Raw genomic sequence first — 25,243 nt, 5'->3', positions numbered from 1 at the left:
TACACTTACTAGTTGTGTGACCCTGGCCAAGTCACTTCATCCTTGATTGCCTCAAAAAAAAAAAAAGGATAGGAAGAAAAGAAGGAATTGTCAAGTCTTCACCACCTCAGGAAACACTAACAACAAGGGAAGGGCACATCATGGCGGCTCTGAGCTTTCAGCAAAGGGAACAAATGCTGGAGGGGATGGGGAAGGCTAGACACATTGGTGCATTGTTGGTGGAACGGTGATTCAGTAAACCACTTCGGAAAGCCACGTGGAATTATGCAAATGAGGTGACTAAAACGCCCGTCCCCTTTGACCCAGACTCCATCACAGGGCTGGTACATGGAGGAAGCCACTGCTTACAAGAAAGTCCTCATACACCCCCAAAATATTTATAGCAGCACTTTTTGTGATGTATGGGGGGAGATCGGCAGCGGATCGGACCTCAAAGTCAGGCAGACGGGTCCTCTGGGGAGCCGCGCGTTAAACATCGCAAACCCTGAGGACCAACGGGTCCCGCCCCCGCCCCCGCCCCCGGCGCTTCGGGCCCCGCTCCTCGTGCAGCGCGCATGCGCCCGTACCCGCGCACGCGCACAATGGTGGCTGAAGTGAAAAGCCCTCAGACCTGACTAAACGATGCCAGAGTGTCAGGCCCGGCGGCCAGCGTGAGCTCTGAGCGCCCCCCGGAGGAGAGAAAGGAAAATGAGCCGACAAGGCCCACGCCGGACGGGGCACCGCCCTTCTTCATCCTCCCCTCCCCCCACCTCCCCACCTCGTTTTTAGAAGCTTCTTTCTTTTGTTTTGTTTTGTTTTGTTTTTAGCAAAAATGAGTGTTGTTCTTTGTCAAAGACTTTTCCTGCATCTGTTGGGACAAGCATGGGATCTGAGATTTTTTTTTTTTACTTTGTAACAGGATGAATTATATTGATTTTTTTCCCCTAATATGAACCATCCTTTCATGGCTAGTATAAATAATGAATGATTTCTTGGATAAATCTCTATAGTTTGACATAATTTTGTTTAAAATTTTTGAATCAACGTTCATTAATGATATTGGTCTATAGTTCTGTGTTTTCTCATTCCTGTTTTACGTATTAAAAGACTCTGTCTCATCCAAAGCACTGTGTTGCTTTCTTTCTCAGTTTTTGAGAACAATTCATTCGGTATGGGTACAAACTGCTGTTTAAGAGTATCTCCTCTTTTGCACTCATTTTAGGTTTATTTGTTTGCTTTACAATTTGTTAATTCCATATTCAGTTTATTAATCCTTTTTTTTTCTATTTTGTTAATATATGTTTTCAGGAATATGATGTTCCCCTGAGAAATGCTTTAGAAGCATTGTTTTTTCAATGTGTTATTGTTTAAACATTTTAAATTATTTTTAACACTTTCTTTTTAAATTTTCAGTTCCAAATTCCCTCCCTCCCCTCCCACCTACTGAGAAGACAAGCAATACATCAATTATACGTGTGAAATCATGCAAAACATCTTTCCATATTAGCCATATTTTTTCTAAAAAGCAAGGAAAATAAAGTAAAAAAATTATATTGTGATTTGCACTCTTTTTTGTTCTCTCTTTTTTCATCATGAGTCCTTTGGAACTGTCTTGGATCATTGTGGTGATCAGAGTAGCCATCTTTCACAGGTGATCATGATTACAACATTGCTGTTACTGTACACATATGATCTCCCAGGTCACGGAGCATCAGTTCATAAAGGCCTCCCCATATCTTTTCTGAAACCATCCCTTCATCATTTATTATAGTACAGTAGTATTCCATTACAATGATAAACCACAGCTTGTTCAGTCATTCCCCAATAGATGAGCATCCCCTCAATTTCCAATTCCTTGCCACCACAATACATGGGATGTTCAGAGAGGACTAGCTGGGCAGACAGATAGCAGATTTCATGTTCAGATATTTGGAGAATATTGCGGGCCCTCGCTTGGACTAATTTCAGATTCAGCCTTTAAGAGAGAGGGATTTCATGGTGTCTCCAGTAGAAGGCCTTGTACAGACATTGTACTCCCTCTTGGAGTGATTAATACACGTGGATACCCACTGTCTTTCTGGAGGTTTAGGGAAGTAGCTCTCAGGTGTCGTACGTATGTATAATGTGCCCTACAGATGTAATGTGTACAATGCATGGTATGGTATATCCAGCATGTCATGTGAATATCTGATATATTGAATTATGAAATATTGGGGGGGGATGCTACAAGAAGGAGGAAGATGAAGTGAAAAAGAGACACTTTGCAAAGAATAATGCTAGATAATCACACCTTGTATCCAACATGTTCTGTTATATACCTGGAAACTTCAATCAGATTCTTGTCAGGGTCTCAGAAGTACACTGATTCGATTGGCCCCAGAGCTCCAGTTCTGGTCACTGGGCCTTCTTCAATAGGGATGCTGCAGTTCTATTACAAGGAGAGGAGGTGAGTCATTCTCATGGATCAGTTCCAAACTAGATAACATCAGAAAGAGTTGTATCTCAGGGAATACATTTAGAAGCACAGACAGTTTCTCAAAAGTCCCTCAAAGTCAATTAGTTTCACACCTTCATGTTACAGAATTTCTAAAAGGACCTCAAATACCATCCATCGGATCTAGCTCTAAGTGGAACAAGAATCTTGCCTACACTGCAATATGCCCCCAGAATGTCTCCAAATAGCCCTCCTTTCCCCTCCCAAAGAGCCATCCCATAGAACAAAGAGAAAAAGAAAAAGAAAAAACTGATCATATCATACGTAGGTCTGTACCCCACCTGAGGACCTCCCAACTCTGCACAAGGGTGGGTAAAAGTGTCATCTCAGATCTCTCCTTTCAAGCCAAGATTGTTCTTTGTAATTTTGTGTGTGCGGTTCTTCTCATCCACATTGTTGTACTTACTGTGTATGTTATTTTCTGGGCTCTGCTTCTTTCCCTCTGCATCAGTTCATGTAAGTCTCCTCATGCTTCTCTGTGTTCCTCACCCACATCATTTCTTATAGCATAGTCTTCTTCCATGACATCACCCCCATTTGTTTAGCCATTCCCCAGTTGATGGGCATCAACTTTGTTTCTAGTTCTAGACTCTCACAAAAAGTGTTGCTATCAATATTTTGGTGTAATTAGGGACTTTCTTCTTATCAATGGCCTCTTTAGGGTTATAAACTTAGGGCAGCTGGGTGGTGTCATGGTAGAGTGCTAGCCTTGGAGTAAAGAAGACCTGAGTTCAAATCATGCCTTAGACATTAGCTGTGTGGCCCTGGGCAAATCATTTAACCTCTCAGCCTCAGTTTCTTCATCTGTAAAATGGGGATAACAGCACCTACCTCCCAGGATTGTTATGAGGATCAAATGAGATGACATTTATAAAGCACTTTGCAAATTTTATATAAATGCTAGCTATAGATAGTTTTATACAAATCTATATAAATGCTAGCTAGTAGCAGTGGCAGGAGTGGAATCTCTGGATCAAAGATTGTGGACATTTTAGCCACTTTATTGCTTCACCGACAGCGTATTAGTGTCTCTTCATTCCACAATGCCTCAAATAGAGTGTTTTAGGGCTGTTTTGATTTGTATTGTTCTTTGTGTTTATACTTTGGAGCATTCTTTTATATGGTTGTTAATAGATGGCAATTCTTCTTTTAAAAAAAGATTCCTATCCTTTGATAATTTATCTACTGGCAAGTGGATTTTGATTATATACATGTGTATACCTGAGTTCAGATCCAACCTCAGACACTTACTAGTTGTGTAACCCTGGGCAAGTCACTTAACTTCTGTTACTCTCCACTAGAGAAAGAAATGCCAAACCTCTCTAGCATCTTCACCAAGAAAGCCCTATGGACAGTACTGTATATAGTCCATGAGGTCCCAACAAGTCAGACATGACTGAACGACTGAACAACAACAAAGAGGGGTGTGTGTGTGTGTGTGTGTGTGTGTGTGTGTGTGTGTGTGTGTGTATGTGTGTGTGTGTTGGATACCAAACCTTCATCAGAGAAATTTGACACAAAGATTTTTTTCCCGTTTGACTACTTTCTTTCGTGTCCTGGATGCATTAACGTTGTCTGTGCAGAAGCTTTTCAGTTTCACATAATCATTTATCTATTTTATCTTTTGTAATTACTTCTAGTTTGGCCAAGAAAACATTTCCCACCAATGGCTGTATAAGGCAAATGACCTGTTTCTCTTCTAATTTTTTTGTGGTATGATGGTTAAGACTAAGTTCATGTATCCATTTATAACTTATTGTGGACTGTGGTGTAAGATGCTGGTCTAAGCCTAATTTATGCCAGACTGATTTCCAGTTTTCCCAATAGTTTTTTTTTTCTTTTATCAAATAAGGAGTTCTTTCCTAGATAATTTATGTTTTCCGATTTATCAAACACTAGGTTATTGAGTTCCATTGTTTCTTATTCTCCATTGTCTAGTCTGTTCCATTGATCTAGTCTCTATTTTTAACCAATACCAAATGTTTTTGATGTTCTGTTTTTAACACAGTCTGATGTCTACAAGTGGTATTCCTCTTTTATTCCTACCTCTTTTCATTATTTCCTTTGATATTCGAGATCTTTTGTTCTTCACCTTATTTTTCTTTTTCATTACCAAGTGCTACAAAGTATCCCTTTGATAATTTCATTGGCATAACATTAAAACTGTAAATTAACTGATGGTGGTGTCATTTTTATTATTTTGGCACAGCCCAGCTATGAGCACTGAATATTCCACCAACTATTTAAATTATTCTTTATTTTTTCAGGGAGCATTTTATAATTAAATCTATATAAGTATTTTGTATATTTGTGTCCAAATATCTTATCCATTCTATAGTTATTTGGAATGTTATTTCCCTTTCTACCATTGCCACTTGCATTTTATTAGTATCATATAGAAATGCAGTTGATTTTTGAGGGCTGATTTGAAACTGATGACTTTGTTGCAGCTACTAATTGTTTCAATTGGTATTTTGTTCATTCCTTGGGATTTTCTAAGTAAACCATTATGTCATCAGCAAACAGGGATTTTTGTTAATTTCCTCTTTATGCCTTTAATCTATTTCTCTTGTCTTATTTCTATTAATAGCGTTTCTAGAAATGTATCCAGTAATAGTGAGGAAGGCGGGTCTCCTTGCTTGCGCCTGCATTTATTAAGAACGCTTCTAGTATGGTCTTTGCTGTTGGTTTTAGATAGCTACTTTTCATGATATCAAAGAGGTCGCTCTATGCTTACACTTTGTAGAGCTTTTCACATAATGGAATGTTATATTTTATTCAAGGCTTTTTCAGTGATGAGGAACCCATTACCTCTGGAGACAGTCCACTGCACTTTTGTATTCCAAATCAATTAGGAGGAATCATGTTGATCCTAAGTATGCTATTTCATATTCTTTCCTTTAGAATCTTCAATATGTCAGTCACTACTTACTTAGCCTGTCATTCAAGGCTCTCCTCAATAATGCATAAAGTATTTGAGTAATTTTAATGTTGTTGAATAACCAGGGCTTCTTTTGGAAATTAATCAAGCAACAAGCATTTATTAAGCATTTAGCATATGACAGGCACTATGCTAAAAGCTAAGAGTACAAAGCAAGGTAAAGTTAGCATTCAGAATTGTTCTTTAGGGGCAACTAGGTGTTGCAGTGCATAGAGCACCAGCCCTGGAGTCGGGAGGACCTGAGTTCAAATCTGGCCTCAGACACATAACACTCACTAGCTGTGTGACCCTGGGGAAGTCACTTAACCGCAATTGCCTCACCAAAAAAAAAAAGCCAGAATTGTTCTTCAGCTCTTCTGAATCTTTTCAAAGCAAGATGGAGCACAGGGATTAGATTAAAAGGTGATCTATATAGAGAGATAAGGGCCCTGGGTCCCTTCTGGGACCATTCCCAGCCTGGATTCCTCCTTTCCCTACTCCCTTCTCTGTCTTTACCCCCGTATCTGGTTGGAGTCCCTTCTTCTCTTTTATACAAACCAGTTTGTCAGAGATGAGGTAACAATGCCCTAAATCTAGGTCTTAATCCAGATGGACATTCCTCTGGCCATCTCTGCTATCTCACCTACCTTTAGATGTTCCACCACCTCTTGGAGAGGGCGGTCCGTAATCAGGAAGACATCTATGGATCCTGGCACAGGGTTGTGGGCTTTGGGTTCAAATTCCTTCCCAACCTCGTGAAGATTAAATTTCTGATTCCCAAAGCACAAGGCTTTCCGGTTTCCCTGTCTGTGTCAGAGTCAAGAATAAGGATGGAAGAAAAAGCGATAATGCAAGAGGAAAGATCCCCGGGGGCAAAACAGCAAAGGTCTCTCCAGGCCCAGGTGCTACACAGGCCTGCCACACTTTCCCTCCATGGTACCTATCACCAGCTCTCCACTCCCATCTCCCTGCCTTTTGGGACATTTTCCAGGCCCACTCCTTCTGTAGACTCTAGTTCACCAGGGTCCATCTTCTTCAGACCCAGAGGTCTCTGGGCAGTCTCAGCCAGAAGGGTATAGAGACACTGACTCCCCGTGTCCCAGGCAAGAGTGCTTAGGCTCCCTCCTCCCCTGACCCTCCACTGATCAGGGTGAAACCCTGAAAGATGCTGCCAGCCCTCCCAGAGTAGCCAGGCCCAAGCGGAGCAAGAGAATTTCCAGTAGTCCTTGCCTCACCTCAGCAGAGGGTGACAGGGTCTCTTATATCACCTCTCATTCATTCCCCAGCCAGGTGTCAAATGCTGTGAGTCCCAATCCTTCAGCTAAAGACAAAAGACAGAACTTCCTAGAGAAGGGTCAGTGTGGGCGTGATTGCCCAAGACAGTACTAAGAATGAGGGTGAAGAACAGGGCAGAGAGAGAAGTGGGTGATGGGGAGGCCAAGGGTCTGCCCATCTTTGTGAGGGGCTGAGGTGGGGCACAGAAGAATGTCGTGGCAATGATGGGAAGTTAGAGGGTCTCCAATTCACCCACCTGCAAACGCCCTCCAGCACGGCATTAAGAGAGGGACCTCAGAACTGTTCAGGCCTAAACTATCCAGGTTACAAAACTGACGGGGAAGTCCCATTGAGTCAGACCCCCAGAGCTTTTTCAGACAAACTGCCATCTAACCCTGCCCCCCCCGTCTTATACTTAGGAAGTTGACTTTTTAGCCCAAGTGTAAAATGTTACATCTATCCCTGTTGAATATCATCTATTATTTGAACATTTATTTGAGCATTTGGGATTTGATGAGTAAAGGCAGCAGCTTCACTCTCACTTGAGCTGTTGGTCATGTTTGTAAAAGTTGTAGGGGCTCAGTCCTTCAGCATTTGCCAAGTTGCACGTACACACTGCCTGATTAACAAAGTAGTTTTGCCATGCCACATTCCTCCCACCAAACCTACACAGTAGATAATGAGTATTATTGTCCCCTGTAGGAGGGACTAGATCTGCTGGCCTCCATGTGTGGGGCAAAGAGCAGCTGTCATTGAATCTGGAGTAGACTAGAATGGCTGAGACTGTTGCCCAGTGACAGAGGAGACTGAGATCCTGAAGTTGGGAAATGCATCCAGAGAGCATCTCGAGGGCTGAGACTAAGGAGGGCTAGCCTGGCACCCACTCTACGATCCTGAGAGGAGTCCTGGATACGCACGCACACACACACACACACACACACACACACACACACACACACACACACGCTTCTTTCTTGCCACAGGCCAAAGATCTGGTATGTTAAATGGGAGGAGGTTTATGAGATAACTATAGGTGGATGGCTCCGTATAGGAGCACGAGACCCATTTCCTTTCCCGTGTAACACGCGCATTTAGGGTTAGGGTTCGGGTAAGTAGTCAGAAGTGTTGTGACCTGAGAGAGGACGGTACAGACACAAAAGCCCAAGAACTCTGCATGGACCAGCCATCGTACTTTTATTTCTATTTCACCCCCTTGATTAAATTCCAAACCTGGCCAGTGCCAAAGCCACAGTGTCAGCTGTGGTAAACCGAGCGCCCTCTTGTGACCAATGGAGATGATGTAGCCTATTCAGAAAGCCTGGTAGCTCACGTGGACACTCCGTGCTTTCTCACTAATAACAGTCATAACAGCAAATATTTATGTAGCACCTACTACATGCCAGGCATAGCGCTCACATTATAGGCCGTGCCAGGTTTCGAGGCTCATCGACAAAGAGCTGGCCTCCATTCAGTAACTGATGAAGTACTAAGGCCCCCAGTGAAATACCACAGCCTCCTGCGGTACTGAACAGCCAATGAACACGTGGAATGAGGGTGATTTTGCATAAAAGGATGTAGTTTCTTCAATACTCTTCATGGTCATTACCAGGTGGTCTATTCCATGGATGAGACAGGAGGACAGCACCTTACTACAACCACTTCGAGACTGAAAAAAGAGGAAAGAGATTCCATCCATCTTTGTTGACTCTCTATCCTGCTCCCACTCTCCTTCCCCACCCCTGTTCACGTGTTCTATATATGGTCTTTCTAAACATTTTAATTCTCAGGAAGTAAACAACATAGTCACTCCTGGGCTTCTTTTCTCTTTCTTACTAGCCCGGCTTTCTCTCAGTTCTTCCATTTCTCTCCTCCTTCTTTGTTCTCTTCCCTTCTTCTCTGCCCCCCCCATCTCTTGACTCTCTCCCTCCATTTCAATCTCCTGAGCAATGAAGGTGAGGGAAAATGCCAAGATAGAAACAGGAAAGCACCAGGGTCCCTGAGGAATTCAAAGAAAGAGAACAAGGGAAGATCAAAGGGCTAAGTGCATAGATTACAAAAATGCCAGAAAGCCACAGGAGGGAAAAGGTTATTTAAATGTCAATGTTTTCCAGACCATTTCCTTCCCAAAGGCTGTCTCGTGCCCTGCCAACAGATGGTTCTGTTGTCTCTTGCTTGTGACTTTCTGGTGAAGGCAAAAGCGAAGTGGATCTGTCCCTTCTGCCCTGCTGTTGTGCTCCCTGGAGAGAGGAGTCTCAGCTTGGCCTCTTTCTGCCCCAGCTAGGCAATGACCTTTCTCCCAGCCAGGATTACTGAGGAGTAGCTCTGTCCAATGCTAGCTCTGGCTCTGGTCAAGCCAGCCCCTGCCTGCAGGGGCTAGAGTCCACAGGTAGGAGGAGGAGCCTTTTGTACTACTAGCTTTTCACCGCAATTCCATCAGGGTACAGGCTTTCAGCAGGCACAGCCCTGAGGCTCTACTCAGGCCTAGCTCAGCCAAGTCAGTTCCAGAGGTCAGAGTCCAGGTAAGGAGGAATCTCAGGCCACCAGCTCCCACCTCCTTCTTCTGATTCAAAGACTGAGAGGGCGGTAACTTAATAAGGAAAGGATGTGGAACTTGTAACACTTGAACACTGATTGTATTTGAGAGGGGAAGAAAAAGGAAGAGCCAAGAATCCCCTGAGATTGTAAACCTGAGCATGTTCCCCCAAATGCATAGAAACTCTAAAAGGTAGAGTAGCCAAAAATGCATGTAAAATCTACTTTTGTAGATATGTGACTCTGATCACACAGAAGAGAACTATTCCAGTGAGGAAAAAAAGTGGTGGCAGACTAATGTGGATGCCCAGGAAGCTCAAACTTGAAAATGCTACACATGAAAATGGAAGGAAACACACATAGTCAAGGACAAATACCAAGAAGTCATGCAGTTCTGGAAGAAGACTATAAGAAAGGCTGGGCCCAGCATGAGTTAAGGCTTCTGGAAAAAGCTTCAGGTACTAAGTCCTACAAAACTCCATCAGAGGAAGGAATAGTAAAAAAAAAATCTACATCAGCATGAAGAAGGTGGCACAATGTTAATGGATGGAAAGAAAATAATCTTTGGGTTATAAATGGTAACAACTACATAACGAGAGAACAGAAGGCAAAAGTAGTTGAGGAGACAGTAAGAGAACACCTAGTTGCTCTTAATAAATTGGACTCTAAAAGGACTTATGCATTCGATTGTTGTCAGTGATCTCTGAAAATCAAGGAAAAGAAGAGATATGAGGTATCACAGGAATGGAAATCGATAAATGTTACCATTTTGAAAAAAAAATTATTTACTAATTCAATGGTTTTTTATTTCCATTTTGTTCATGTCTTCTTTGATTTTTAGGATTTCTATTTTGGAAGGTTTTTAATCTGTTGGTTCTCCAGGCTGTTTTTAGTTGGATGTCCAATGCATTGGTTTGCTCTTTCTCTTTTATATTGATGAAAGTATTGAGAGAGAAATTTTTTCCACTAAGTATTGCTTTTGTTATGTCCCAGAACATTTTGGCATGTTGTCTCATTGTTGTCATCATCTTTCATGAAATTATTGACTGTTTCTGTGATTTGTTCTTTGACCCACTCATTTTAAAGGATTATTTGGTCATTAGTTAATTCTTAATCATTTCATCAGTGTCCCTTTATAAATGTTTATTGCACTGTGGTCCATAAAAGGTTGTTTTCTATATTTTTTATGTTTTATGCCCTAATACAGGGGCCAACAAACTATTACCTAAAGGCCAAGTCCAGCCTGCCTGCCTATTTCTGTACAGTCCACAAGCTAACAATGGTTTTTTACATTTTAAAATACAATAAAACTTTGTTCTAAAATGTAAAAAACCACTCGTAACTAATGGACTATACAAAAACAGGTGGTGGGCCATATTTGACCTGTGAGCCATAAGTTGCCAAGCCCTGCCCTAACATTTGATCAATTTTTATGAAGGTGCCATACATAAGCAATAATATACTTGTTTTTATTCCCATTCAATATTCTTCAGAGATCTATCATATCTAACTTTTCTAAAATTCTATTCTCGTCCTTCACTTCTTTTTGTGTATTTTTTGGTAATACTTGTCATGGTCTGAGAGTGGTAAGTTGAGTTTCTCTCTGTTATAGTTTTACCATCTATTTCCTCTTATAACTCACTTAACTTTTCCTTTAAGAATTTAGATTCCGTGCTATTTGGTGCATATATATTTGTTACTGATATTAGTTCATTGTATTTCAGCATTACATTTATTTGCTTTCAGGGGGGAAAATGTAGTTTTCCTATTTCTTTTCATTAAGTCTATTTTTGCTATTGCTTTGTCTGAGATCATGATTGCAACCCTGCCTTTTTCACTTCATCAAAGCATAATATATTTTGCTCCAGACCCTTATTTTAATTCTGTATATGTCTTTCTTTTTTAAGCATGTTTCAACATATTGTTGGATTCCGATCTTTCTGGTCCATTCTGCTCTGTCTTCTTCTGTTTTATGGGTGAGTTCTTCCCATTCATATTCACAGTTATGGTTGCTAATTTTTTTTTTAAATTCTCTTCCATCTTATTCTCTTATACTTTTTCTTCTCCTTGTTTCTGGTTCTCTCTTTAAGAATTTGTTTTGGGGCAGCAAGGTGGCACAGTAGATAGATCTCCAGCCTTGGAGTCAGGAGGACCTGAGTTCAAATGTGGTCTCAGACACAAAACACACAACACTTACTAGCTGTGTGACCCTAGGCAAGTCACTTAACCCCAATTGCCTAGCAAAAAAAAAAAATGTGTTTTACTTAAAACTAATCCATCCTTCAATCTGCTCTCCCTCTTATTCCCTCCCTTTCCCTTAACCTATTTTCCTCCTATTTCCCCAATGAGTGAAATGGATTTCTTTAACTATGTTATTCTGACCTTATCTTCTTTGGCAAGTTCAGATGAAAGTGAGGTTCAAGTGTCAGCCACTCCTCTCATCCCTTCCCTCTTGTTTGTATAGACTCCTACTAGTGAACCCTAGTTATGTGAGATAAGTTTGCCTATCCTTCCTCTCCCCCCAACCAATGTATTCCTCTTCCTCTTCCTTTCCATTCTTCTTCTAAAACAATCAAAACATAACAGAAACACTCCCAGGCACTCTGTCTAATTAAACTACCTCTAGGACTAAATTATAAACTAACTCTGTGATGACAGACTTCTGAGGGGACAAATGTGCCATCTCCCTGTGTTAGAATGTAAACATGTTCTCTTTGTTTAGTCCCTTATGATTGCTCACTTAAGTTTGCCTTTTCGTTTCTCTTGATTCTATGTACTTCCAAGTTTCTACTCAGCTCTGGTCTTTTATCAAGAATGTTTGGAAGTGCTCTATTTCGTTAAAGATCCATTTCCCTCCCTGTGGATCATATTCACTTTTGCTGGGTAAATTACTTATGGTTGTAAACCTATATCTTTAGCTTTCTGGAATATCATATTCCAGGCTTTCTACTCCTTTGTAGTAGTGGCTGCTAAATCATATGTGATCACTACTGTGGATACTCCATACTTAAATTCTTTCTCAATGACTGCAGCATTTTTTCTTTGACCTGGAAGTTCTGGATTTTGGCTATAATATTTCTGGGAGTTTTCATTTTGAGATTTCTTTCAGTATGTAATGGTTGCATTCCTTGGGTACAGAAATATATTTCATTTAAATGGGGAAATATTAGGGAAATGGGATAATGGAGAAGAGAGGATTAAAGGGAAAGTAGATTAATGGAGGGATTAGTCCAAAATAAAACTAACTAAGGATGTACAAAATGACATAGCTCTTTTTGCAGTGGCAAAGATTTGGAAACTGAAAGGGTGCCCATCGGTTAGGGAATGACTGAACAAATTATGGGCTACGAATATGATGGAATACAATTGTGCCCTAAGAAATGATGACATGGATGGTTTCAGAGAAGCCTGGGGAGATTTGTATGAACTGATGAAGTAAGCAAAACCAGGAGAACAATTTATACAAAAACAACAATATTTTAAAATCAAGCAACTTTGAAAGACTTGGGGCCTCTGATGAGTATAATGACCAACCAACCATAATTCCAGAGAATACAGACATTAGTTCATAAATTAATTCTGTCTTCTTATGTTGTTTGCAGTATCTCTGTGCCCTAGTAAATGGTGAAACATGCTAGAGATGGAAAGGAGTCGCAATACAGAATGAGACAAAAAAAATTTTGAACACAGTCAATGCAAAAATTTGTTCTGCTTGACTGTTTATAACAAGAATTTTATTTTTCTTTCTTTTTCAATGGCAGGGACAGTGATGAAAGGGGGAAAGGGAGGGAGATAAGATTTTTGCTGATTTTTTAAAAATGCAATTTATTTTAAAAAAAAAAAAGAAATGCAGTATTTAGGATCTTTTTTTTTTTCATCCTGGCTTTCAGGTAGTCCAGTGATTCTTAAATTATCTGCCCTCAATCTGTTTTCCAGGTCAGTTGCTTTTGCTACAAGACACCTTACATTTTCTTCTATTTTTTTCAATCTTTTGACTTTGTTTTAATATTTCTTGCTGTCTATAGAGTAATTAGCTTCTATTTAATCAATTCTAATTTTAGGGGAGTTTTTTGCTCTTGGGTAAGGTTTCATACCTCTTGTTCCAAGCTGTTCATTCTCTTCCCAATTTTTTCTTCTATAGATCTCATTTGTTTTCCATTTTTTCCTCTACTACTTTCATTTGGTTTTTAAAAATAGTTTTAATTGATATTTTCAGGGGGGTTTTTACATCACCATATATCCCATGTATTCTTTCCATCTCCCAGAGAGCCATCCCATATGACAAATAGTATATTTTTTAGGGAGGAAAAAAAGTCAACAGAACTGATCAATACAACCATTTATATTTTTGGAGGTATTTCTCTATTTCTTTTATGTTCTCAGTTTTGTTAGCATATAACTGCACATAATATGTTCTTATTGTTCTTTTTATTTCCTCTGGTTTTACTATAATTTCAACTTGCTTGTTTCCTATTTTGTTGATTTGACTTTTTTGCCCTCTTTCATCAGATTAGCTAAGGGTTTATCAATTTTATCAGCCATTTCAAAAAATCATCCTTTAGTTTTATTTGTCATTTCTATGGGGTTTTTGTTTCCAATTTGTCTATTTTCCCTCTAATCTTCAATATCTCCTCTTTTGTGCTTATTTCAGTTTGTTTCTTTGCTCCTTTTCTAATTTTTTAAAAACCACAGTCAGTTCATTAATTCTTTCTTTTTCTGTTTGGATAATGTATGAGTATAAGGATATGATTTTTCCCCTGAGGACTGCTTTAGCCTCATCACAGAAGTTTTGGTAATTTTGGTAATGTTTCATCAGTATCATTGTATTTTACACGTTATTAATTGTTTCTATGATTGTTCTGTTACTTGCTCTTTATTTAGCTTTTCATTATTAAGTCTCCCTTTGGGTCTTTGTCTTTTGTTTGTGGTCCATGAACCAATTTCTATTTTTATTGCATTATGGTCTGAATTGCCAAACAGGATTGACAGCACTAATGAAAGGACACTTGAATATTCCTCTTTCAGAGCTGGATAAACTGAGCGGAATAATGAACAAGAAGGGAAACATAGATACGGCTGACAGATTATTGGAAAAAATAGACTTCACAGATCTATGGTACATCTGGCCAGCTCTTTTTTTAAAAATTATGGTGATTTCTCAATAATTTCTCAAGAATGGGGTTAAAGTATATAAATATTTAAGACATTACACAAAAATTCTTCATGTACAAAGACATAAAAAATTTCTGGGTAAATATAAAAAAGAAATATTATTGAGGCTTGCTTTATGGACCACAATGCAATCAAAATAGTCACCTATAAAGGAAGCATAAACAAAAAGATACAGGCATAAACGAAAACTAGGGAATAACATCCTAGCTATGAGTGGATCACAGAAAAAATAGAAATAATAAGGTAGAAATAAGGAAGATTAATGAACTGAGAATACAATTAAAAACCTAGAAAACCAACAACACTCAAACAAGAAATTTTGAAAATCAGAGGAGAAATAGATAAAATTGTAAACAAAATAAAAAGACTATGAGGAGCTTTTTTGGAAAAGACAAACAAAACCAATAAACCATTAGCCATTGATAGAAAAAAAAAGAAATGATAGAAAATTATACAATCTTGTTGCCTTTACAGAGATCATGATTGCTAGCCCTGCTTTTTTTGCTTCAGCTTAAGCATATATGACCATTTTGACTACATTAAATTTTAAAAGGTTTTTGCAATCAAAAAATCACTGCTAGTAAATTGTTGAACTTGAAAAGGCTACAAGCCAAAATGAAGGAAGAGTTGGTACATGACTTTTTGTTCACAGATAATTGTGCACTCAGTGCAGCCACTGAGGCTGAGAGTATGGATCAATTCTCTGCCACTTGGGTTCATTTTGGCCTGACAATTTAGCACCAAGAAAACAGATGTTCTCCACCAGCCAGCACCACACCATCCTTATATGGAATCGTTAAGTTACAACAAATGGAGAAATTTTGAATACACTTACCTTGGCAGTACATTCTCCATATACACTAATGCACTATTGGCAAGGTTGTGAATTGGTCCAACCATTGTGGAGAACAATTTGGAGCTATGCCCAAAAAGCTATAAAACTGTGCATACCATGGGGCAGATAGGTGGTGAAGTGGATAGAGTACTGGCCCTGGAGTCAGCAGAACCCGAGTTCAAATCCAGCCTCAGACACTTGACACTTACTAGCTGTGTGACCCTGGGCAAATCACCTAACCCCACTGCCTAGCAAAAAAACAAAACAAACAAAAAAAAAACTGTGCATACCATTTGATCCAAGGATTGTTACTACTAGGTCTGCTTCCCAAAGAGATCAAAAGAAAAGGACCTATTCATACAAATATTTATAGCAGCTCTTTTTGTGCTGGCAAAGAATTGTAAAATGAAGGGATGCCCATCAGTTAGGAAATGGCTGAACAAGTTGTAGGCATATAATTGTGATGGAATATCATTGTGCTATAAGAAATTATGAAGGGGATGGTTTCAGAAAAATCTGGGAAGACTTGTACGAACAGATGCAAAGTGAAGTGAGCAAAACCAGGAGAACATCGTACACAGTAATAACAATATTGTAATGATGATCAACTGTGAAAATGCAACGATATGGGACAAATCCAAAGAACTCATATGAACAATGTTCCTACCTCCAGAGAAAGTGATTAATCATTCTGCACAGCCATCCATTAAGTAGGCTTTCTGGCCTCCAGCACCGACTGAGGGCGCTCACTGGAATGCTCCATGCTAAGTTATTAGTGATTTTTTAAAAAGTCAAATGCAAGATTGTCAGTTTGTAGATTTGCTGAGCAAGAACAGAACCAATGGAATGAAATGAAAGCTTTGGTCTTTTGAAATGGATTCTTTTACCACAGTACTAAAACAGACCAAATGAAGGAGGAGGGGGGAGTAGTTCTTGAGATATTTAAGACAATGAATCCAATCCAACCCAATAAAAATCTGTGAAGTGTTTCCTGTTTGCAAAGTATTACCCTTGTCTTACATAGGAAATAGCGTGACAGCTATCCTCCAGAAATATACAAGGAGTAAAAGATGGGCACTTGTATCCAGAAAATGTGAAAAGGCTTAGAGCAGCTGTTCTAAGACTGGAAACTGAGCTCACCCCAAGTGCTGCCACGTTATTGGAAGGGGTAAAAGACTGCACTTGGTAATTAAGGAAGCTGGCCTGTAGGCTAAATGAATGTCTCACACATCTGCTTTTCAAATCTGTGTAGCTACTGTCCTGCTTAATAAATAGAAATTAATGTATAATAATTGAATTAATTATTAATTTATAAATTACAAAAAAATAATGAAGGGGATGGCTTCAAAAAAACCTGAGAAGACTTTTATAAACGAAGTAAAAGTGAGCAAAAGCAGGAGAACACTGTACACAGTAACAGCAATATTGTATGCTGACCTACCATGAAAGACTTGGCACACAAAATTAGCCACAATGCTCAAAGATTCATGATGAAAAATGCTCTCCACCTGTAGAGAGAGAAATAATGGCCTTTGGTGTTATCTTTTCTATTTCCTTTTCTGAGATTTGGTTATTTAAGGTTTCTATTTGGTCTGGTTAGTTTGGGTATTTTGTATTTTTAAGGTATTTCTCTATGTCTTTTGTATTCTCAGTTTTGGTGACATATAACTGTATGTAATAGGTTCTAATTATTCTTTTTAATTTCTCCTGGCTTTATTATGATAGGTACTTAACAAATATTTATTGAATTTCATTTAATTCTTTTGTGATTGTGTTGATTTAACTGCCCTCTTCTTTTTAATCAGATCCACTAAAGGCTTATCAATTTTATTAGTATTTTCAAAGAACAAGCTTTTAGTTTTCTATAGGTTTTGTGATTTCCAGTTTATCTATTTCTCTTCTAATTTTTAGTCTGTCTTCTTTTGTGCTTATTTTCGGTTAGTTTATTTGTTGGCTTTCTTATTTTTTTAATGCATACTCAGTCCATTAATGTTCTCTTTTTCCATTTTGCTAATATGTTTGTAGAAATGACATCTTGAGTGTCCATTCCATATTAGCCCATGTAAACCATGAATAAAGGAATGAATAAATGACTGTGAATGAATAAATAAAGGAAGGAATGAGTAAGTGAATCAGTCAATGAAAGGAAGACTAACTGAAGGGAGAGCAGAGAGAAGAGGAAGATAGGGGCTAAATGCCTGCTACTAGGATCTCTCAGAACATAGTGAGAGACTGGCAGGGACCTGCACATTGAAGGACACACCCTGAGGTACATGTGGATCACCATAACTCAAGCAAAGTGCTCAGAAATGGGAGTGAAACAGAGGCCCAGGCTCTGGGCTTGCCCCTGGGAGCTCTTCTCCTACCAGCTGAAGCTAGCACCTTCATTAATGAGTTCTCCCAGCACCTCCTTATGGAAAGCCCACCTCTTCTGCTTGGCCTCATTACCCAAGAATCCCAGAGGAGAGTCCTTAATGCCACCTAGGGACTTGTTAGGCAGAGCCCATTAGTCAAGGCTCACAAGGATGATTAGCCAAGAGCTCTATTCCCAAGGTAGAGCCTCCCCATCCACTCCCTATTCGCCAGACCTCAGAACCAATAGTGAAGCAAAACTTTGCCATCTCTTTAGGGATCCTGTTCCCTGCAGTCTGAATCAATCATCTCACAGCCAAGGTAGCTGATGGATCAGATCCAGTCTCCATCCCTACCCCTGGCCTGTGGAATGACCTCAGCAAAGTCCCTTGCACTCCATCTTGAAAGGCAGCCCTGTCTTTGAATCCTGTGTTGTGTGACCACAGCCAAGTCCCTTAGCCTCTCACACTTTGATTTTGTTCAATCACCCCACAGAACTATTAGAAGGGAAGAGTTTTACAAACCTTGGAATAGTGGGTAAATATGCCCTAAAATTCTGAGACCCAGTAGATGGCCAAAAGGATCCCTATGAGATAAGGATGGAAAGGAGGTCAGTTCTCCCCCAAACCCTTCTAAACACATTTAAATAATGCCCCAAAACAAATCCTAGAGCAGTAGAACACACAAAAGGATGGGGTAAAACAATTTCGCATTCCAAAACAACTTAGAAGGTCAGCAGGAAAGGTCTCTTGCACCAGGGTAAGAGTGAAGTGCAGTCCAGTGCAGGCAACACCAGTGCAGACCAGAGCCCCAGTAAATCAGAAGCAGGCCTCGGGGGTGACTGAATCAGTGGCAGCAGTGGTGGTTTCCAGACCTCTCAGTCCACAATCATACCACATTTACAGGTTCCCAGAATTACAGCTACACAAAAAACCTGAATCTTGGGACAGTGCCCCCTGCACTCCAGAAGCAGAGCCCCATTTTATCACAGAGTTAAAAGTCAAGAAATAGGCTGGAAAATGATCAAACAGCAGAAAAAGATACTGACTATAGAAAGTCACTATGGTTACAAGGAAGATCAGAGCACAAACTCAGAAGACAACAAAGTCAAAACTCCTACATCCAAAGCCTCCAAGAACAATAATAATTGGCCTCAGGCCACGGAAGAGGTAAAAAAGGATTTTTAAAATCAAGTAAGAGAGGTAGAAGAAAAATGGGAAAGAGAAATGAGAGTGATACAAGAAAATCATGAAAAAAGAGTCAACAGCTTGGTAAAGGAAACATTAAAAAAAAAATGAAGAAAACAACACCTTAAAAAACAGAATAGGCCAAATGGTAAAAGACATGCAAAAATCCAATGAAGAGAGGAATACCTTGAAAAGCAGAATTGGCCAAATGGAAAAAGATATACAAAAATTCACTGAAGAGAAAAACTCCTTAAAAAAGTAGAATTGGCCAAATGGAAAAGGAGGACAAAAGCTCACCGAAGAAAATAATTCCTTAAAAATTAGAATTCAGCAAGTGGAAGCTAATGGCTTTATGAGACATCAAGAAACAATAAAACAAAACCAAAAGAATGAAAAAATAGAAGAAAATGTGAAATATCTCATCGGAAAAACAACTGACCTGGAAAACAGATCCAGGAGAGATAATTTAAGAATGACTGGACTACTTGAAAACCATGATCAAAAAAAGAGCCTCTACATCATCTTTCAAGAAATTATCAAGGGAAACTGTCCTAATATTCTAGAACCAGAGGGTAAAATAGAAATTGAAAGAATTATTAAATCACTTCCTGAAAAAAGATCCCAAAATGAAAACTCCCAAGAATATTGTAGTCAAATTTCAGAGCTCCCAGGTCAAGGAGAAAATATTGTGAGCAGCCAAAAAGAAGAAATTCAGATATCAAGCAACAGTCAGGATAACACAGGATTTAGCAGTTTCTACATTAAAGGATCACAGGGCTTGGAATATGATATTCTAGAGGGCAAAAGAGCTAGGATTACAACCAAGAATCATCTACCCAGCAAAACTGAGTATAATCTTCCAGGGGGAAAAATAGATATTCAATGAGATAGAGGACTTTCAAGCATTCCTGATGAGAAGACCAGAGCTGAATAGAAAATTTGACTTTCAAATACAAGACTCAAGAGAAGCATAAAAAGGTAAACAGGAAAGAGAAATCATAAGGGATTCAATAAGGTGAAATTGTTTACATTCCTACATGGGAAAATGATACTTGTAAGTCCTAAAAACTTTCACATTATTAGGGCAATTAGAAGGAGTATACATAGGGGGCACATGTGTGAATTGAATATGATGGGATAATTATCTTTTTAAAAAAATAAAATTAAGGTGAATAAACAGAACTACCAAGGAAAATATAAGTAACAAAATAAATTATTCCATCTCTAGAGACTGTGAAAAGAAATAAAACAGAAAGAAAAAGCAATGTATTTTTAAGGGACCATTCATTAAAAGACTTCTTTCTAGTTACCACATCATACCTATCAGATTGGCTAACACAACAAAACAGGAAAATGATAAATGTTGGAGAAGATGTGGGAAAATTGGAACACTAATGCATTGTTGGTGGAGTTGTGAACTGATCCAACCATTCTGGAGAGCAATTTGGAACTATGCCCAAAGGGCTATAAAACTGTGCATACCCTTTGACCCAGCAATACCACTTCTAGGTCTGTATCCCAAAGAGGTCATAAAAACTGGAAAAGGACCCACAGGTACAAAAATATTTATAGCAGCTCTTTTTGTGGTGGACAAGCATTGGAAATTGAGGGGATGCCCATCCATTGGGGAATGGCTGAACAAGTTGTAGTGTATGAATGTAATTGAATACTATTGTTCCATAAGAAATGATGAGCAGGCAGACTTCAGAAAAACCTGGAAAGACTTGTATGGACTGAAGCTGAGTGAAGTGAGCAGAACCAGGAGAATGTTGTACATAGTAAAAGCAATATTGTGTGATGACTAACTTTGATAGACTTAGCTCTTCTTAGCAATGCAAGGATCTAAAACAATTCCAAAAGACTCATGATGGAAAATGCTGTCCACATCCAGAGGAAGAACTATGGAGTCTAAATGCAGATAGAAACAGACTATTAGCTTTCTCTCTCTCTCTCTCTCTCTCTCTCTCTCTCTCTCTCTCTCTCTCTCTCTCTCTCTTCTGGGGGGGTTTCCTCTTTCTCGTGGTTCCTCCCATTGGTTCTAATTCCTCTTTACAACATGACTAATGTGAAAATATGTTTAATATGATTGCATATGTAAAGCCTATATCAGATTGCATGTGGTCTTGGGGTGGGCGGAGAGGAGGGAGGGGGAGAAAATTTAGAACTCAAATCTTTTGGAAGTGAATGTCAAAAACTAAAAATAAAATAATTAACTAATATTTTTAAAAGATAGGCGCAAAAAAAATTTCTTTCCAAAAGTACATAAAGAGATAAAGATGAACGTGAAATGTAAAGAAATCAGATAAGTGACAGTAGAGTAGCAAGCCTGAAATCCCATGAACTAAATCTTGCAGGAGAATTCATGTATTTTGTGTGACTAAATTGCAAAATTGGAGTTCCTTCCCTTTGTTGGTAACCATGGACTTGATTTGGGTTCACTGCATATTCTCCATCTTTCACCTTCCCTCTCCTCTTTCAGGTACAATGGGTGGAACAACTTAGGATACAGTTCCATTTCTACCATAGGCAATCCTTCTCTCCCCTCAGTAACTGAGATTTCTAAGACTGAAGCACAACAGATAACAAGGTTGAAGGGCAAGACCTTACAAGGCAATAACATAGAAATTGGTTAGAAGAGGAAACTCCAGCTTAGTTCTTTAGAAGCTTTAATTCCATGAGGAATGCAGAGAACAAATGAGTATAAAAATGATGAATCCAAGTTTAGAATAGATGTAAAAAGAAGGGAATTAGTGATTACCAAGATTAGTAATTACCAAGGTAAAGAAATCTTTTTTAAGATGAAGGTACAAGGGCAGCTAGGTGGCGCAGTGGATAGAGCACTGCCCCTGAAGTCAGGAGGACCTGAGTTCAAATACAGCCTCAAACCAAACACTTGACACTTACTAGCTGTGTGACCCTGGGCAAGTCACTTAACCCCAATTGCCTAAAAAAAAAAAATTCAAAAAGATAAAAAACACAAACAAAAAAAATCAGAGGAAAAGAGATAGAGATTTTGAATTAACTAACTGAGAGGGGAGAAATAAGAAGGGAAGCATTAGATAACTAAATAAAAGGAAGAAACAAGATGGAATCAAGAAGTTAATTGAAACTCCAAAAACTAGGGAAAAGGCTAACAAAAGGGCAAAGGAGGCATTTGAAGGGCAAAGGAAGAGAGCTTGTAGGAATAGGCTTGTGCTAAAATAGATTCAGCAAAACTAAGTCAAGAGGGGCAGCTAGATGGCGCAATGGATAGAGCACTGGCCCTGGATTCAGGAGGACCTGAGTTCAAATTCGACCTCAGACACATAACACATACTAGCTGTGTGACCCTGGGCAAGTCACTTAACCCCATTGCCTAGCCAAAAAAACAAAAACAAAAACAAAAACAAAAAACTAATTCAAGAAACAAAGTAAAGAGAAAAAGGGAAACCAAAAAAATCCAAATTCGAAAAAACTACACACACACACACACACACACACACACACGTAAATATACACATATACATATACGTGTGTGTGTATGTGACAGAAAAAGAGGAAAATATAACCCTAACTCTAACAACTTTATATGTGAATAGATCAAACAATTCAATAAGACAAAAGAGAGTGAGCGACTGGATAAGAAAACAAAATCCCACAATTTGTTGCTTACAAAGGACACATCTAAAATCAAAGCCATACACAAAATAAAAATGACAAACTGAAACAAAATTCTATACATTAGGAGAATCCAAAAATCATACTATCAGACAAAGCAAAAAAAAAATTCTAACATAAACTGAGGTAAATGAGGAAATTATATTATGTTGAAAAGAACTGATAGCAACATTAAACTTACATGTTCCAAAAATGGCAGAGTATCTGCATTCTGATGAAGAAAAAAATATTAATACTAATAATGTAGTCTGTGATGTAGGCACAAATCTGCCAGGGACCATTTTATTTAATTTTATATGCAAAAATACAAAACACATTCTATACAGACCATAATGTACCAAAAATAGTAATCAGTTCACAGATCACAAACAAAAGACACAGACCCAAATGGACACTTAATAATGAAATCCTAAATGACTGAATCAAATAACAAATCATATAAATAATTAATAATTATGTGAAAGACAAGGTTAATGATAAAACAAAATTTCTGGGATGCAGCTAAAGTAGTCCTCAGGAGAGAAAATATATCCATAAAAACACATATTAACAAAATAGGAAAGAACAGGATTGATGGACTAAATGTACATTTAAGAAATTAGAAATGCCAAAAAAAAATAAAAAAAGAAATGAGAAACCCAACAAATAAACTCCAAATAAGCACAGAAGAGGAAATCTTGAAAATTAGAGGGGTAGCAAATAAATTAGAAACTAAGAAGACTGCAGAAATGACTCTTTGAAAAGATTAATAGCAAAATTGATCAACATTTAGCCAACCTGAGGCTAAGAGAGCAGAAAGGCAAATCAACAAAATAAAAAATAAACAAGGTAAAATCAAAATCTTCTATGCACAGCTATATACCAACAAGACTGAGAACACAAAAGAGACAGAGGAATACCTTTGAAAGTATAAAATACTCAAACTAACAGAATACCAAATAGAGACCTTAAATAATCTCATCTCAGAAAAAAATACATATAAAAGTAGCTGTAAAGGAACTACAAACAAAAAACCTTGTGGTCCTGACAGATTTGCGAGAATTCTACCAAATTTTTTTTTCTCCTTTATTGACTACAACACAATAAAAATATATTCATTAAAGGGCATTTGATGAAAGGATTGAAAGTTAATTGAAAACTAAATAATCCTAAATAGCTAGCATTTACAGCTAGGTTATGATTGATGCAAACTCAAGTAATACAAAATTTGATTAAGTGCAAATTATAAAACGATACTAGGTCACATTAAAGTTGAGCCAAAATTCAATTAATGTGTTGCCTGTAAGCTAGTCAAAGGCTTTAACATCTGATTATGTCATGAGTCTTCACTTGCCTATCATCTCATGTGGATGTGATATAAATGCAGTGCTATATATATACCAACTGTCTGTAAACTGCCCTCTCCTTTTCTGCTGTGGAGTTTTAAATCGCCCAGCCTACAATAAAAGAAACTGAGGCAGAACTCCATGCCATGATCCCATCTAATGAAGTGTACCTCAGATCTTCCTCATGATCTGAGACAAACTTTTAAAGAAAAACGAAGAGCAGAAATTACTCCCCAAATGGAGAAAGACACAGCATGTTCGCAGATTCCCATTTATGAGACAAATACAACCCTAACAGTTAAACCTTGAAAGTGTAGATCACAGGAGAACTATAGACCAGTATCATAAATATTCATTACCAAAAAAAAAAAGTCTAATGAACTCCAACAAGTCATCCAAGAAATCATTCATTCTGACAGAGCTGTGCTTATATTATAGATCAAAGAACGGTTCAACATTAGGAAAACAATCAATATAATTAATCATATTAAAAACAAACACACTCCCTTACCACATGATTATCTTAATAGATGCAGCAAAAGCTTTTGACAAATTACAGCTAATTTATGCTTTAAAAAAAATAAAGTGTAGCATAGAATAGATCTTTTTTTAATGGGCAGATGGATATCACAATATGTAGAACACTGGGCCCATAGATAGGAAGACCTCGAATTCAAATCTGGCTTAAGTCACTTACTAGATGTTTGATTCTAGGCAAGTCACTTAACTGTTTGCACTGGTTTCCTCAACTGTAACTGTCAGGCACAATAACAGCACCCACCTGGCATGGTTGTTGTGAGAACCAAATGAGATAATATTTGTAAAGTGCCTGGCACCTAGTAGGTTCTACAGAAATGTTAGCTATTATTATTAATGGCATTAAAATTCTCTCTCTAAAACCAAAAATAAATGTCATATGCAATGGGAATACAACAGAAGCTTTCCCAATAAATAGAGAAGGAAAAGCAAGGATGTCCATTCTCCCTGCATCTATCTGATGTAGTTCTAGAAATGCCAGCAAAAACAACAATATAAGAGGAAGAAATCCAAAGAATAAAGATATGCAAAGAATAGAGGGAACGTATTTCTATTTGCTGATAACAATAGTTTACTTAGAGAATCGTAGAGAATAAGCAAAGAAACTAATTGAAAAAATTAATAATTTCAGCAGTCACAGACTACAAAATAAACCCACAGCATTCCTATATGATAATAACAAAATCTAAGAGGCAACAGCAGAAAGGAGAATCCTATTCCAAATAGCTAGAAAATAAACAAAATATTTTGGAATTAAGCTATCAAAGTACACTCAATACTTACCTAGATTCAATTACAAAATGCTCCTTAAATAAAATAAGAACAACTTGAACAGTTAGAGAGTGTTCGATGCTCATGGCTGTGCCATCCCAATGTAATAAAAATGGCAATATTACCAATTACAATTTACATTTTAATGCTGTAACCATCAAACTTTCAAAGTGATACCTGGAAGACATTAGTTCTTTAGAAGTTTTA

At 38.2% G+C, this 25,243-nt stretch overlaps 1 protein-coding gene across 1 annotated transcript; it reads right to left on the bottom strand.

Moving 5' to 3' along the window:
- Positions 1-2,263: 2,263 nt before the first annotated feature.
- On the bottom strand, positions 2,264-18,613 carry GLOD5 (glyoxalase domain containing 5). The gene is given in 4 exon segments (XM_020976503.2): positions 2,264-2,407; positions 6,041-6,196; positions 8,194-8,334; positions 8,782-18,613. Coding segments are annotated over 4 exon segments (444 nt in total). The 5' UTR covers positions 8,785-18,613.
- Positions 18,614-25,243: the final 6,630 nt, after the last annotated feature.

This window comes from Phascolarctos cinereus, unplaced genomic scaffold, assembly GCF_003287225.1.
Source record: "Phascolarctos cinereus isolate Bilbo 61053 unplaced genomic scaffold, phaCin_HiC Scaffold_8;HRSCAF=390, whole genome shotgun sequence".
Lineage (NCBI taxonomy): Eukaryota > Metazoa > Chordata > Mammalia > Diprotodontia > Phascolarctidae > Phascolarctos > Phascolarctos cinereus.
This window is presented reverse-complemented; position numbering and strand designations above follow the sequence as displayed.